The sequence below is a fragment of the Centropristis striata genome, chromosome 8 (genome assembly GCF_030273125.1).
Source record: "Centropristis striata isolate RG_2023a ecotype Rhode Island chromosome 8, C.striata_1.0, whole genome shotgun sequence".
Lineage (NCBI taxonomy): Eukaryota > Metazoa > Chordata > Actinopteri > Perciformes > Serranidae > Centropristis > Centropristis striata.
Genome location: NC_081524.1, coordinates 33,621,151 through 33,634,582, shown reverse-complemented (window position 1 = coordinate 33,634,582; position 13,432 = coordinate 33,621,151). Strand labels below are relative to the sequence as shown.

Here is a 13,432-nt window from a genome sequence, read left to right as displayed (position 1 = left end):
GGCGCAGAAACACCATGCTGTGTTTAATGGATACCCTGACAGTGAAAGACACAGTGAAGCAGGGTGAGGGTCAATTAAAATTTTCTTTAAAATTCTGCTACTTGAAATGCCTGGCTCCTCAAGTGCGGCTAAATTCACTCATTTGGAAAAGCTTTCGGGGCCCTCCTCCCCCAGGGAAATGAAATGTGACTTACTGTGGTATATGAGCCGGAACCCCGCTGCTGTCGCCTCTTGGTCAGAGTAAAATTCAAGCCACAGATAGTTGGAGGTGCTGGTAAGGGACAGACCTTGCATCGACGTGCCTGTGTATGTGCCGAGTAGTGGGGCTGCACCGTCTTTACCATCATACGCCTGATCAGAGACAGAGAAAAACAACATGAGGGACAGTTTTGCTGCTTATGGAGGATTAAACACCCACAATAAAGTGCTAATATTAAGAATTAAATATTAATGCTGATAAAAGACAGCCACAATTAAAAAGAAGCTATTAGTTCTATATATCCCCTGGTTTATATGGCATTTCTATTGCAAAACCAATGTTCTGAATGAGATGTGAAACTTAGAATGGAGTGACTACAATTCTTCCCACTGATTTGATACTGTGCATCTGCAGAGCTAACAAGGCAGATGGTGGGATTCATGATGTCAACCTAAAAAACTATTTTATGGTTTTGGAAAAATAATGGTTCTTTCTACATTATGTTATTCATTTCATAAAATGTTTTGATTTATCAGCAATTATCAATGACATATGATATTACAATTTAATAAGTCAATGAAAGGTATGTTGTGCTTGCATTGTTTACACAGTTGTGTGTTTTTTTGCTAAATCTAGTTGCATTTTTCTTTTATCTTTGTTTTTCTTTTTTCACAGATTTGTTTTGGTACACGCACCTAATGGAAATTATTTGTTGAAGATGCACCCTTTTAAATTCCTACGAATATCCAGCTGAACACCTACATTCATCTTTCCTGATTGACATCTGTGAAATAACAAAAACTGAAATACAAGGCTCTGGGCTCTTCCTTTGAAATACTACTGGGGCCCTCGCTGTTTTGTTTTTGCCTTTCTTCAAGTCAATTTAGCTCTCTAAGCATGTCTTTTCACATTTCAGATGATCACAAAATCACTAAGTACAAGAGATTACTGTCTACACAACTCCATTACTAGAAACACTGATAGAAGGCTACAATGCTCTGTTAATTGGAGCATTAGACAAGACATCTGCATCCCAAAAAGAGTGCATTCCAGCTGTGAAGTGAAGACTTCGAAGTCATTTGCATCACATTTGTGGCGTTTACCAAAACTGTTAAAATCCCCTTAAGCAAGGAAATGAATCCCTTCCTCCCCAAAGGGATGATGCTGCTGCTGCTGCTCTTTGACCTTTGCTCTGCTTTGCAAAGCAAAACAACTCTGCATTCTGCCTGGTGCCACAAAATCCCTCTTTTGGTTTCCCATGTTGTACATAATAAAGGAAGCATCAGGACCTGTCTCATATACTTGAACATTAAACAAACAAATGATGCAAATAGATTTGATTTAGTTCTTAACCAGAGTCCTGTGTTTATTTGTGGGTTATCTATTTTATGTCAACAAGAGTGAGCAACTGCATTGTGTCTTTACCTTGAGTATGTCACCTTGCGCGAGTTGAAAGGTGCTGGCAGTGATGTTGATGCCTTTGCCTGTTTGGACCTGAATGCTGTACACACATTCGTGACTGTTGTCATAGTTCATTGGATAGTTTGGTGACAAAAGAACTCCCTCGTTGTTTGAGACTGTCGACCCACACTCCGCTGCAAGAAAACAAACACACAGACAATGATTATTTATTGATTTGTTTTCCTTTAAAGGAGAATGACTGCTTTAAAACTAATTAACAATTAAAAACAGTCACTACAAGCCCTACATAAAAAGTTTTGCTATTTGTTTCCATCAACTATTATCATGCAAATTTCATGTCATCTTAGCAGTACTTTTCTAACACAGGGCTAAGCTGGTGTGCTAGATGCAGGGCAATGAAAAAACATGGCGCTCCATTATAGAGTGTGATGGAACTAGTTTAATGACACAATGCCTCTGCTATAAAATGACTATATCTCTGGAGTCTGCTCTTAAACTGGCAAGTAATGCAACTGAGCTTCTCTTGGACAAAAAATAAAAAATCAGTGCAGTAGTATTGTGCTTGAACTGCCTCCCTTAACTTGCCCTTGGAGCACCCTTCAGTGCAGAAGAGATCTCCAAGGATATCAGCTCACATCACTATTAATTACAGGTCTGAGCTTTTAATTGTGGTCTACTTCAGTAAATTCAATTCCACTGAGTTCTTGAATGTCTAATAAAAAGTTAATATCTGTGCCAAAAACATTTAAAACATTGGCTTACAGTACAAAATCTAAAATACACATACACAAACAGGAAAGGAAACGGAATAAAAGCAGCTGACCACGTACCCACACACCTTGGCAGAGGGGCACTCCACATGCGGCGGCCACCTCCCAAGCACACAATCTCCCTCGCCCCCTGTAGACGATATCCTGTGTTGCAGTAGAATGCCAATGAGTCCCCAATGCCAAACCTAGAACCCGTGTGCCAGCCAAACCGAGGCGTTCCAGGGTCCTGACAGGGTTCGAGATCATACTCTGGAAACGAGACAGCCACAAGAGATCAGTTGCAACAAATAAAAATGTTGTCTTAACCACAAAAATGTGTTATTAATACGCCATTAGAATTATTTGTCACTGGTAATAATCCCCAAGGAAAAACATAGTCTGTGTTCTTGCTCTCTTCAGTGAAACTCTGAGTGCACGTTCAGCCAAAGCAAGCAATATCGTAGCTTGTGGGGATTAACAGTCTTGCTCAAGGACACTTCATCAGGTTGGGATACATGCCAAAAGCTTGAACCCTGGATGTCTGGATGAAGGATGGCCTCTCTAAAAACTAGGCCACCCCGCGTGCAATATTATTATACATGCACTGTTGGTGGCCTTATCATTTGAGATGTAGATGCAACTCAGGCTGCATAAGAATATTAAGGTCTAACTCCCAGCAGCATTCCTCTCACGAGCTGCATTTGGCAGTATGCAGAACTATGTACGACTATTGATTTCAACACAGCTAAACGTTACAGCGGCATCCTACTGTATGATGTGGCCAAACAGCATTGGCAAATTTTCATCAAAGGTCATCAAAGGTTAAAAAATGAATTGTAATCATGAAATCTATAGATGCTAATTACAGAGCATGCAAGGACATACACGCACACACTCACAAACTAAACTTCATGAATATTCATGGCTGCATAAGTTATGCTTCACTTCAGCGAACAGCAGGCAAACATTTAGCCAGAATGCTCAAGAAGCAGACCCTCTCTCTCTCTCTCTCTCTCTCTCTCTCTCTCTCTCTCTCTCCCTTTTCCTAATTTACTATATCTCTCTCTCACTCTCTTTCCGTCTCCCCCAGTCTCTCTCCGCCCTCTCCATCAACCCTGCTCACTCAGCATCACCATCTGTCTCATCTCCTTTCTCCCTCTATCTCCCTCCCTAAGCCTCCCATCACCTCTCTCTCCATTTCTCTATCCCTTGGTCTCTGCATGGGGGGCCTATTATTTCTGTATACACCCATCACCCCCACCCCCCCACCCTCCGCCTCCTCAGTCCGGAGGACACTGACCCACATGGCATGCTTTGATGATCATTCCCATCACGGTCAGACAGCCTCTACCTGCGTGACCTCGTTGTCTCTTAATTATCCTCCTCTGATCGGCACAGCCTGAGGCATGGTCTACCTTAAGCCTGCTCCCATTCTGACCGACAAATCACTCCTTGCATGTTACTTTATGCATGCTTTAGAGAGGCTTAGCACTTTTGATCTCATCATTGAACAAGCTGTTTTTTCTCTTTCTGTCTGTCTGTCACGACGTCTTTCCCCTCCTGCTTTCGACCCCCCTTCTACTTAACAACTCCACCCACCACATTTTCAGCATCCTCACTCCTCCACACAATTCATCTTCCATCCCCTTTAAAAGCTTTCCCTTTCCATCCTGTCTACACACCTACCAATTCTCCCCCCCTTCCTGCCTCCTACAGACAGAACCCCTTATATGCCTTCATACCAGAAAAAGAGATGTTGAATCCCTGCAGCGATATAGAGAAGTCAGAAATGAAGCGTAGCTGGGCCTTGAAGTTCCCATACAGGCCAGCGTTAACTGGAGAGGGTCTCTCTGAGCCGGTGAGTCGAGCCAGTGGCTGGGCGAAGCTGCCGTTTTCTGTTATCAGAAGGTAGTCATGGTGATCCTCCAAGTGGAAGGAGTAAAAAGTGAATTGGACACCTTGGAAGAGAAAATAAGAAAGCCCAGCGTAAAGAGGTTTTCAGGAAATATGAAAAATCATTGATTCAGATATAGAAAAAAGCTTTGAATAGAATATGAAATGCATAATTTTGATGTTTTCATGTCCATGCTGACACACAAAGTTTTTAAACGTGTTGTTCAAGTGTAGGGCACAGACAGAAATGTTATGCAAACACATCAAAGTGAATGTGACTATTATTCAATTTTAATTTCACCTATTAGTTCAAATGTCATTATCATGATTAAGAATCTGTTGTTTTAATTTGAGTTTAGCTTGCAGAAACATCCATCTACACAAGGCATTTTTCATTCATTCAATAATAAATGTCTAAATACTTACAGCAGGGAAGGAATACGCTTACTAAAATTTATCTTACTAAACTTATAACATGAAAAGGGAAAATAGCTAAAATGTTACATTTAACCTTGAGAGACCCATCATACATCCATGAATCTGTATTAAACATTGTGTTTTGGTTATGCGCCTATTCAAAAGCTATTGAAAGCTTAGAGATTTTAAGGGCTTAAACATTACATTATGAGATAAATTAATGCTGTGATTTGATATACCTGTATACAGTTGGGCTCACTGAATCCACAAGAGGCTCAACTTTCCAGTTATAGATCGATTTCTGCAATTCTGATACCGTTTAGGGACCGCAGCATACATAAATATTCAAATATAATAGAGGGAAAGTAACACATTTGTACTGCATGAGAAAAACTCTGTAAAGATTCATTGGTACCCACAGAATCCATTAATTCATATGTATTTATATATATATAGATATACTTAGAGGTCAGATGTCAAGCGACACCTTTGAAAATGGGCATGCATGGGTGTTATTTGGCCCACTTCCCGACATGCTAGCATGGCATGGTACCAATGGAGGCCTTAGGTCTGCTACTTTCATACCAGCATATTCACTCTAGCTTTAATATGCGGCCCAATACAACACTTTTAAATGTCTTGTAGGGTCACAAAAACTTATGCAAGTTCAAAATGCAAAGTGAAATGAAAAAAGTGAAGTCATTTTCACACAAAACTATTTAACTGAACAATCAAGGCCTTCCCACCAGTACATGAGCTTTAATCAGTATTTTTGCACAAACTTTAAAACCTAAGCACAACACATCTCTAACTGGATGATACAAATTAAAATGAGAAGAGAGAGCATAATCAATGATAGAAGATCTGCAACAGCAGCAAATAAAATCTAGAAGAGGCTGGTGAAAATGAGTGTTATATCAACAAACTATTATTTAACAAGCTCTAGGTCTGTACACCCTCCTTCTATTTTCACACTGTAACTCAGACCCAATAACATCTTCATTCCATCCATGATGGCCAATTGGCTGCTTTTCAGTACAATAAGCACTGCCATTTCAATGCCATCTGTTGAATCTGTTCGAATTTGACTCTATAATGTCCTCCACAATGTCTGGCTCACTTGATAAAGAAAGTCCCAAACGGCCACGAACTAAACACCAAAATGAAATGATTGATCGTGCTCTGTAAAACTGTAATTATATTACAAAGAGTCAAGCCAATGATCAATTAATCAAAAGCCATCCCTGTGAGAGAACATCCCAGTATTTTAATATATTTAGGGATAGTACGGGATGTTGCTACAGAGTGGAATAGTTACATAGCTACTATCCCGAAAGAATATTTTTTAATTCCAGTCAGAAGCCACAGAATAAAAATACACAAGGAAAATCAGTGCATAGATGAAAGATTCATAATAGTGCACAAAAATCTAGAGACATAAATGTAATGATGTTTTACATTTGATCTCTAATCTCAGTAACTAAATGTAGATCCTGCCTCTCTAAATCAACTTAATTATTAACCCTGATCACAAAAAAGCAAAAAAAAATGTGATATGCATAGCTTGTTTTCATTACTTACAGTTAATAACTAATCAAATTTATTAATCAGGCCTCAGGGTTTTAGGTGAGTTCACGGTGAAAGTTTTTTATGTGTAGTACAAGGTTTGATTGCTAATTGCACCACACTAAATTAATTTGGCATTTTGAATAAGTATAAGTCCCTGTGTTGAATTTGATTATAATTAGTCAATTAGTTTGAAATATCATTTGAAGTTGTTGTTATCCGTTTTCAGTTGTGGATGCAACAGAATTTTATGCTTCCAGTTTATGTTGAGTGCATGTTAGAACTGAAAAAGATAAATCTGTTCATAGGAGAACATATGTGAGGTAATTGTTATACTAACTAAAAAGACATGATGGGGAAAAGGAGGATATCACCTTCAGGTTTCCATAATGAGCCTAATAGCTTACATATATGTATATCCATTTGTACAGTAATTGCATTAAACTTGCCCTTCACAGTAAGAAAAAGAACAAGTGAGAGGAATGAAACACAAATTGGATGTATCAGAGACAAACACAGACAATAGGATAAATTGGTTATGTATAAAGAGAACAATGTGGCATTACAATGGGTCTTTTTAAAGAGGAACAAGAAATAGTAAGGTAAAATATAGGGATAATACAGCTAAGTGCCAGGGCACTGAGATAAGCTCAGTGCTCAGTGTGCTTTCAGATGATAGTGAATAAGAACGTCTCAGTGAACTGGTTACTGATCACAAAACTGACAGTAAGTGCTGTGATAAAGGAATTAAAGTAATTATATAAAGAATAATATGTGAATTAAATCGAGATGCCAAATTTCTCTTACTAGGTGAGCCACTGCAATGTCAAAGCTGTTCATTAAATGAGCGAGGTAAAAAATGATGAAAAGCAATATTCTCTTAACACTGTAAAATGTTATCCAACGGGGGAATGTATGAAGCAGTGTGCTGTACAACATTTGCTCAAATAAGCAATAATGGAAGAACTGCTGATAAAGGAGAAATTAAACTGAATTCTGAAATACTAGAGGACATTTTAAAAAATAATAAAAGAAAAGAAATCACACAGTTAAATCTTCAATGAGCGAACACCCTAAAGTGTAATATTATTCCTCTGCATATTCTGGACACTTGCCAAAGATGAAAAAATCTGTGCATTTAAATCATCTTTGCTCAAGTCACTTCTCACTTTATAATAATAAATTAATTTAATGTTCTTGGAATCTGTTGAGAAGTGCCGTTTTAATTTATAGTTTAATAATTTGGCCACTGTGAGGACAATTGAATGTCAATGTGGTGAGGACTATAAAAATAAACGTGCTGTTACTGAAGTGTAGTATGTGAATGATTTACACAATAAGCATATCTATCGCTTAAGCGCCTCTAAATTATACAGATTAGGGTTTAAGACTAAAATAAAGTGTCAAACAAGGATGAATTCAGGATGCAGTGTATGTATACTTCTTTGTTAAAGATGTAATACTTTGGTGCTCTTTTCTTACCTTTTCCATGGCTGACTTCTACAGTCCAAGTACAGTTTAAGGAGTTAGGATACAGCTCCGGAAAGCCAGGTGATAAGATGATTCCTCCAGGTCCCCTGATATCCCCACCGCATGATGCTGAATAGAAAGGGAAGATAATGAATGATAACTGTTGCTGGAAAAAAAAATGAAAATTGTAAATGAACCAATAAATCCTTCACCTGAAGACAGAGGAGCGATTTAAATGAATAATGCATTTGAGTCATATCACATCCTGTCCTGCTATTTTTATGAGTACCTGTAATTCTGCCAACACTATGTTTTTTTTCGCTCTCTCTCTCTCTTCCTCCAAACCTGCCGTACTGCCAGGACAATAAATTATTCATAAATTCAGCTATCCATCCATATTTCTCCACTCTTATGGTATCTTAAACTGAAAGACATTGTCAGAAAACATGATAATACGTTAAATTTGCTTAGAATTCATAAGAACTGACACAAGCATATTCTGCGGATTAGAGCATCAGGCTTTATTTTGATTGTGACTTCAAAGTGATTTCCAATTTTTTCAAATAGAAACAATCAGCCCAATGCTGCGTCCAACTTCTTTTCAGTCAGGTTGGGAGGATAATCCAGTTGCAACCAACCGTGCGGAGTAGTAGCTGAGGCGATAGGGAGTGCTGTATAAAGCAGCAGCACTCATCATCACCTCAGTAATATGATTCTCATGCATGTTGACTATTGACATTGCTCCCAGAAAGCTCCTTATCTCATCAAAGGCAGTTAATGAGATAAATCACTACCCTCATTGGCTGCTGAGGACCGAGAGGTTAATGCTAGATCCATTTGAAGGTTAACCGGTGTAATTGGATATTGTTCAAACCTCCAACTGTTTTCTCATGATGTCATTATGTTTAAAATAAAAGGTCATTGCACATAAAGGGTACTGCTATTTAAATAAAGCACTGATGAAAAAAAGAGACAAGCCTTGTTTTCTCCTTGTGTATTTAAGTATATGTGTGTTCAAGTTCAAGTTCTTTATTCCTATCATGTACACAACAATTACAGAGAAGCAGTCATTGGCAATGAAAATCTCAAGCCTCAGGCACCCTTCAACCATGCTCATTAAATATCTATAAAAAAGAAGAACATCACGCAAGTAAAGCAAAATCCAGATCTAAGACAACACAGTGCAAGTTAAAATATAGTGGTGAAGTTATTGCTACTGCTAGCTCCAGCAGTGATTTTCCCCTGGTTATATCGTCGGCCGGATTGTTTGGACTGTCAATGTATCTCCAAGCCTGTCGGTCAGTTCTTGGATCTCCGACACGCGGGTTCTGACGAAGACTATATATCGACAGGAGTCTGATTGAAGCCACTCCAATACTGTGGTGGAGTTTGTCGAATGGGAAGCTTCATCTCATTCTGTATGAGCTTGGACAGTTGAGCTCCGGCTAGTGCTGCGCAGAGTTCGAGGGGGTATGGACTGTTGCCGTTTGGGAGCAACCCTGGACCTAGCCTTAATGATGGAGGTGTGGATGGTGTTTCCTGCATCGACTGTAAGGTAGGCTACTGCTCTGTATGCCCGCTCCGAGGCGTCTCAGAAGATATGGAGATCATACTTTGCATCTGTACCTGCAGCAGGGAGTGGCGACTAACAGCAGGGAATGGATACGTTTTTAAGATGTTTCAGCTCGTTCTCCCCGGTTTCCCAGGCTTCTCGGAAGGCAGGAGGAAGGTCAGGATCATCACAGCCTCTTTGCTTGGACCAAAGCTGCTGGATCAACACTTTGGCGCGGGTTGTGAATGGCACCATGAACCCTAAGGGATCATACTGACTGGCCGTCCTCATCGTCAGTGTAGAGTGCTCAATGATCCCATACTGATAGCTGAGGTTGTCATCAGCACAGTTCCATCTCAGGCCTAAAGTGGGTTCAAGTGTGTCTGTCTGGCTCTGGCTAAGCCACAGCTTTGTAGCCGAGGATCTGGCATCGGTGGGAAGATGGGCTATCACTGTTGGTTGATTACTGGCCCACTGCCTGAGGTCGAGTCCTCCTTCTGCCAATAAGGTGCAGAGTTGGTCAACTCTTTCCTTGGCTGCAGATGTGGTGGGAAAGCTTTCAAGGCAGTTGTCGACATAGAAGCTCCGTTGCACTTCCCGATGGCTGTCTTGGTAGTCACGAGCATGTAGCTGTACGGCGAAGATTGCACAGCATGGACTGCTGGTTGTGCCGAATGGTAGCACCTGCCATTCGTACACATCTGGTGGTTCTTCACAGCGTAGGTCCCTCCAGATGAACTCAAGGAGTGGTCTGTCTTCCGGTAGCAGGTGGATTTGGTGAAATATTGTATATGTCCCCACTCACTGCAATCTGGTGTTGCCTGAACCGGATGAGAACGCCTACCAGTGATGGACCCAGTGTAGGGTTGAGTAAGAGGCAAGAGTTGATCGTTCAGGGAGACATTTTGGTGCAGGAATGAACAATTGAAGACAAGGCGTGATTTGTTGTTGTGACAGACAAGATGATGGGGGAGATACCATGCTTCGGCAGATTGTTCCACCTCCTTAGGTTGAAGCTTCTTGACGTAGCCAGCGCTGATGAGTTTGTTCATCTCAGCTGAGTAGATTGCCGTTCTCTCTGGCTCTCTCTTGAGCCGCTTCTCTGTGGCCCTCAGATGAGCCATTCATTCTTGATGTGTCATTCTTCCTATACTGTTGGGTGTAGAGGTCAGTAGAAGTGTACTGTTAACATGTTGGGCAGCTCACCACCCTCTATAATATAATCTTGTAGTCTGTGATGGTTCTTAGTCCCACCCTATGTTTCTGGTAGTTAGACTCAACTTTGTACCTGTATTGTCTCTTTCACTACTAATAGCAATACAGGATTTCCTGTACTCGTTCAAATCACCTGAGTTGTAGACACTGGTCCGTGCTTTAAATTTGGCATGGACTTCCCCATTTATCCAGCCCTTCAGATTTGGGAAAATTCATAATTTAATCCTTGTTACAAGGCCATCGATGTCACCCGTAAGTTTCGTGTTGAAAACACACACCACTCCATCGTGCTGAAGCAGTGAAGTGGAGCCAAGTCTGATTAACTGGCTCTGAATGGACTGGTGAGTCATGTTTTCGTATGGTTGTTCTTCTTTGGCCTGAAATCCCCAAAACCAGGTTCTGACTACAGGAGTTTTAAAATCCTCACCAATTTTGAAATCAGGCTGCATCAAGCATTCAGGGAGAAACTTCACAGTTCTTCTCTCTAATTTGAAACTAAAACATACTAAGGGAACGGAAACAATAGCTCATCACACACTACAGGATAATATTAAGATTATTGTGCTAGAGGGAGTAATACGCTATCTCATTTGAGGAAGCAGATGGTAACAAAATGGAGACTGATGTAGTGCAACAACTTGCGGTAGTTGTGCTTTGCAGAGAAACAAAAAGCAGAAGGCTGAACAAGCCTGGATGAGAAAATGAATGGGGGAGATGCGGTCAACACGAGTTGTTCTTCAGCGAGAACGAGGTGAGATTTAGCCACCTGCTTTAATATCTGTTAAATATGCTAGCTCACGTTAGCTTCAAGGGATAGAATGTTTACTGTTGTTTGATAATACTGTTAGCTGCTCCAGCTTGTGTGTCTCACTGGCTTCTGTGGTCCCGCTCTGAAAGTACTCAAAATATATTTTATATTATATATTTTTTAGTTCCTAAATATTAAACATAGTTGAAATTATAGTCAGGTCCATGAGACTGCAAACAGTCTGGCAGGTTTAAAACTGAATCTGTAAACTCCTCACATTACCAGGTAATCTGGGCCAAACATCAGTACCGACTATGGTTCCAGACCAGATTTATATTCTCTCATTGTCCGGAGGGGTTAATTGGTGATGATTGGCCCAAAGCTTCTGTAGTCTGAGCTCAGGTTTAAAGTGTTATAACCAAATGCCCGGATGCCTTTTTTCAAAACAGCAATGGTTGACAAATATTAGAAGTAGAACTCTTGTGCATGTACACATATTTTCAAAGTAATGAATGTCAGATGATGTTTTTGAGGATCACTGAGATGCCTGAGGCTCCACAGCTGCACACACCCACCCCCCTCTTATCCTCTCTCCTTCCACCCTTGGGCCCTCCAGCAAGCACAACACATCAAGGCCTGAATCCTTACCCACCAACAAAATTATATCAAATATTTTATTAATGAGCCGAAATTACATAAAGTCATTAAAAGTGGATGAGCACGCTTGGCAAACGATCTACTTTAGAGGCTCTATAGGCAGAGAGCCAATGCATTTGGCACCAGTCTGGCACACACCTAGGCAAGAAAACACTCCAAGATATAAAATGGTTTTATGGAACAACCATTGGACTGAAGCTACATAGCAGGCACTGTATTATATGCATGGTATGGTTCTCACCGCCAACCATTGCATGTATTTTATTCATTATAATCTTTCAACTGAGTGATCCGTGGCTAAGAGTCATCATTCACGGTTTGTGCGCTGCAACAATAATCGTCACAATTGTCCTTCAGTGTGCTTCTAAACAGCACAAAGAGCAAAACTGTACAAACACAGCCGTGAGAGGGAGATTATGTGAGATATCCAAACTATCAGGAACATGCTGAACTTCATGCTTTGAAGTAGAGCATAATCTGTGTTCAGTATAACATGATTCATAACACCCCAAGAAAGTTGTTCACACAAGGACTGGGTCTCTTTGTTGAATAAAAAGCATTTTAACGAGCTTATGTTTGGTTAGTCAGACCTGCTGTAGGCTACCCATAGTCACTGTGCTTGGGTCGTTACCTCTTGCCAAAAAGGCCAAGATTTTTTTTTTTTAATTTGGAGGTTTGTGAATAAACACAGCAATGGAAGAGGCTGCTGTTAGAACCCACCTACCTTTTGAAAAATTCACTTAGAAACCTCTTGCCAGTTACTAGTGGCAGAATGACAAAAGTATTTCTGGCTAAAACATGCTGCCAGACCAGCCGTCAAGTATTTTATGGATAAGACTGATGCCTGAGCTGAAATCCACTGCAAAAAAGAAAAAAGATTACATTATGTACACATACCATCACAGGTGGGGAGGGCATGGCTCCAAAAATGGTTCTTCTCACACACCAGTGGCTCCTCATGGCTCAGCCTGTATCCTGGGTCACACTGGAAGGACACCGTGGAGCCGATGGACAGGTCGTGGCTTAACCGTATGCCATTCACTGGAATACCAGGATCCATGCAGGAGTATGTGTCCAATGTGACCACTAAAGAAAATAAAATCAAACAGTTTTTAATATGTTTTGAGACAATTGTACATCTTTGCCTTGGTAGTTGAATTTTAAATGCTGTATGTGATTTGTTTTCTTTCGTCAGAACCTTTAAGCAGCGTCACGTTTTAGTGCAAACCTGTGGGTTTGTAGCTGTAACTACTGATGATAATTGCCAGGCCACACATCTTCACTGTGTTGTGACTTGTGGACGAGGTCTGACCTGTATGTCTTTTTATACAGTCTCACAGTATGTCACATTCTGTTCAACTATATAAACAGTAGAGAAGAAGGTCTGCTCTTTTTTATGCAAATGAAGTATGACTGTTGAGCTACAGAGGTATACTGAAGTAAAACAGCATTCATGAAACATGAAATGGCAAATCTATTTTTGCAATCAGAAAATTTCTAGGCCACATTCATACAAAAAAAAAAGCTGACAGACCCTTTGATGT

General features: G+C 40.3%; 1 protein-coding gene across 1 annotated transcript in view; it reads right to left on the bottom strand.

Annotated features, from left to right (window-relative positions):
* Nucleotides 1-13,432, bottom strand: part of LOC131975889 (CUB and sushi domain-containing protein 3-like) — a 231,777-nt gene that overhangs the window by 134,360 nt on the left and 83,985 nt on the right. The window contains exons 18-23 of the mRNA XM_059338703.1: nucleotides 12,786-12,974; nucleotides 7,729-7,845; nucleotides 4,113-4,328; nucleotides 2,452-2,640; nucleotides 1,625-1,794; nucleotides 195-351 (exon numbers count right to left, since the gene is read on the bottom strand). Coding sequence (XP_059194686.1) covers nucleotides 195-351; nucleotides 1,625-1,794; nucleotides 2,452-2,640; nucleotides 4,113-4,328; nucleotides 7,729-7,845; nucleotides 12,786-12,974 — 1,038 coding nt within the window. The remainder of the gene's footprint in view (nucleotides 1-194; nucleotides 352-1,624; nucleotides 1,795-2,451; nucleotides 2,641-4,112; nucleotides 4,329-7,728; nucleotides 7,846-12,785; nucleotides 12,975-13,432) is intronic.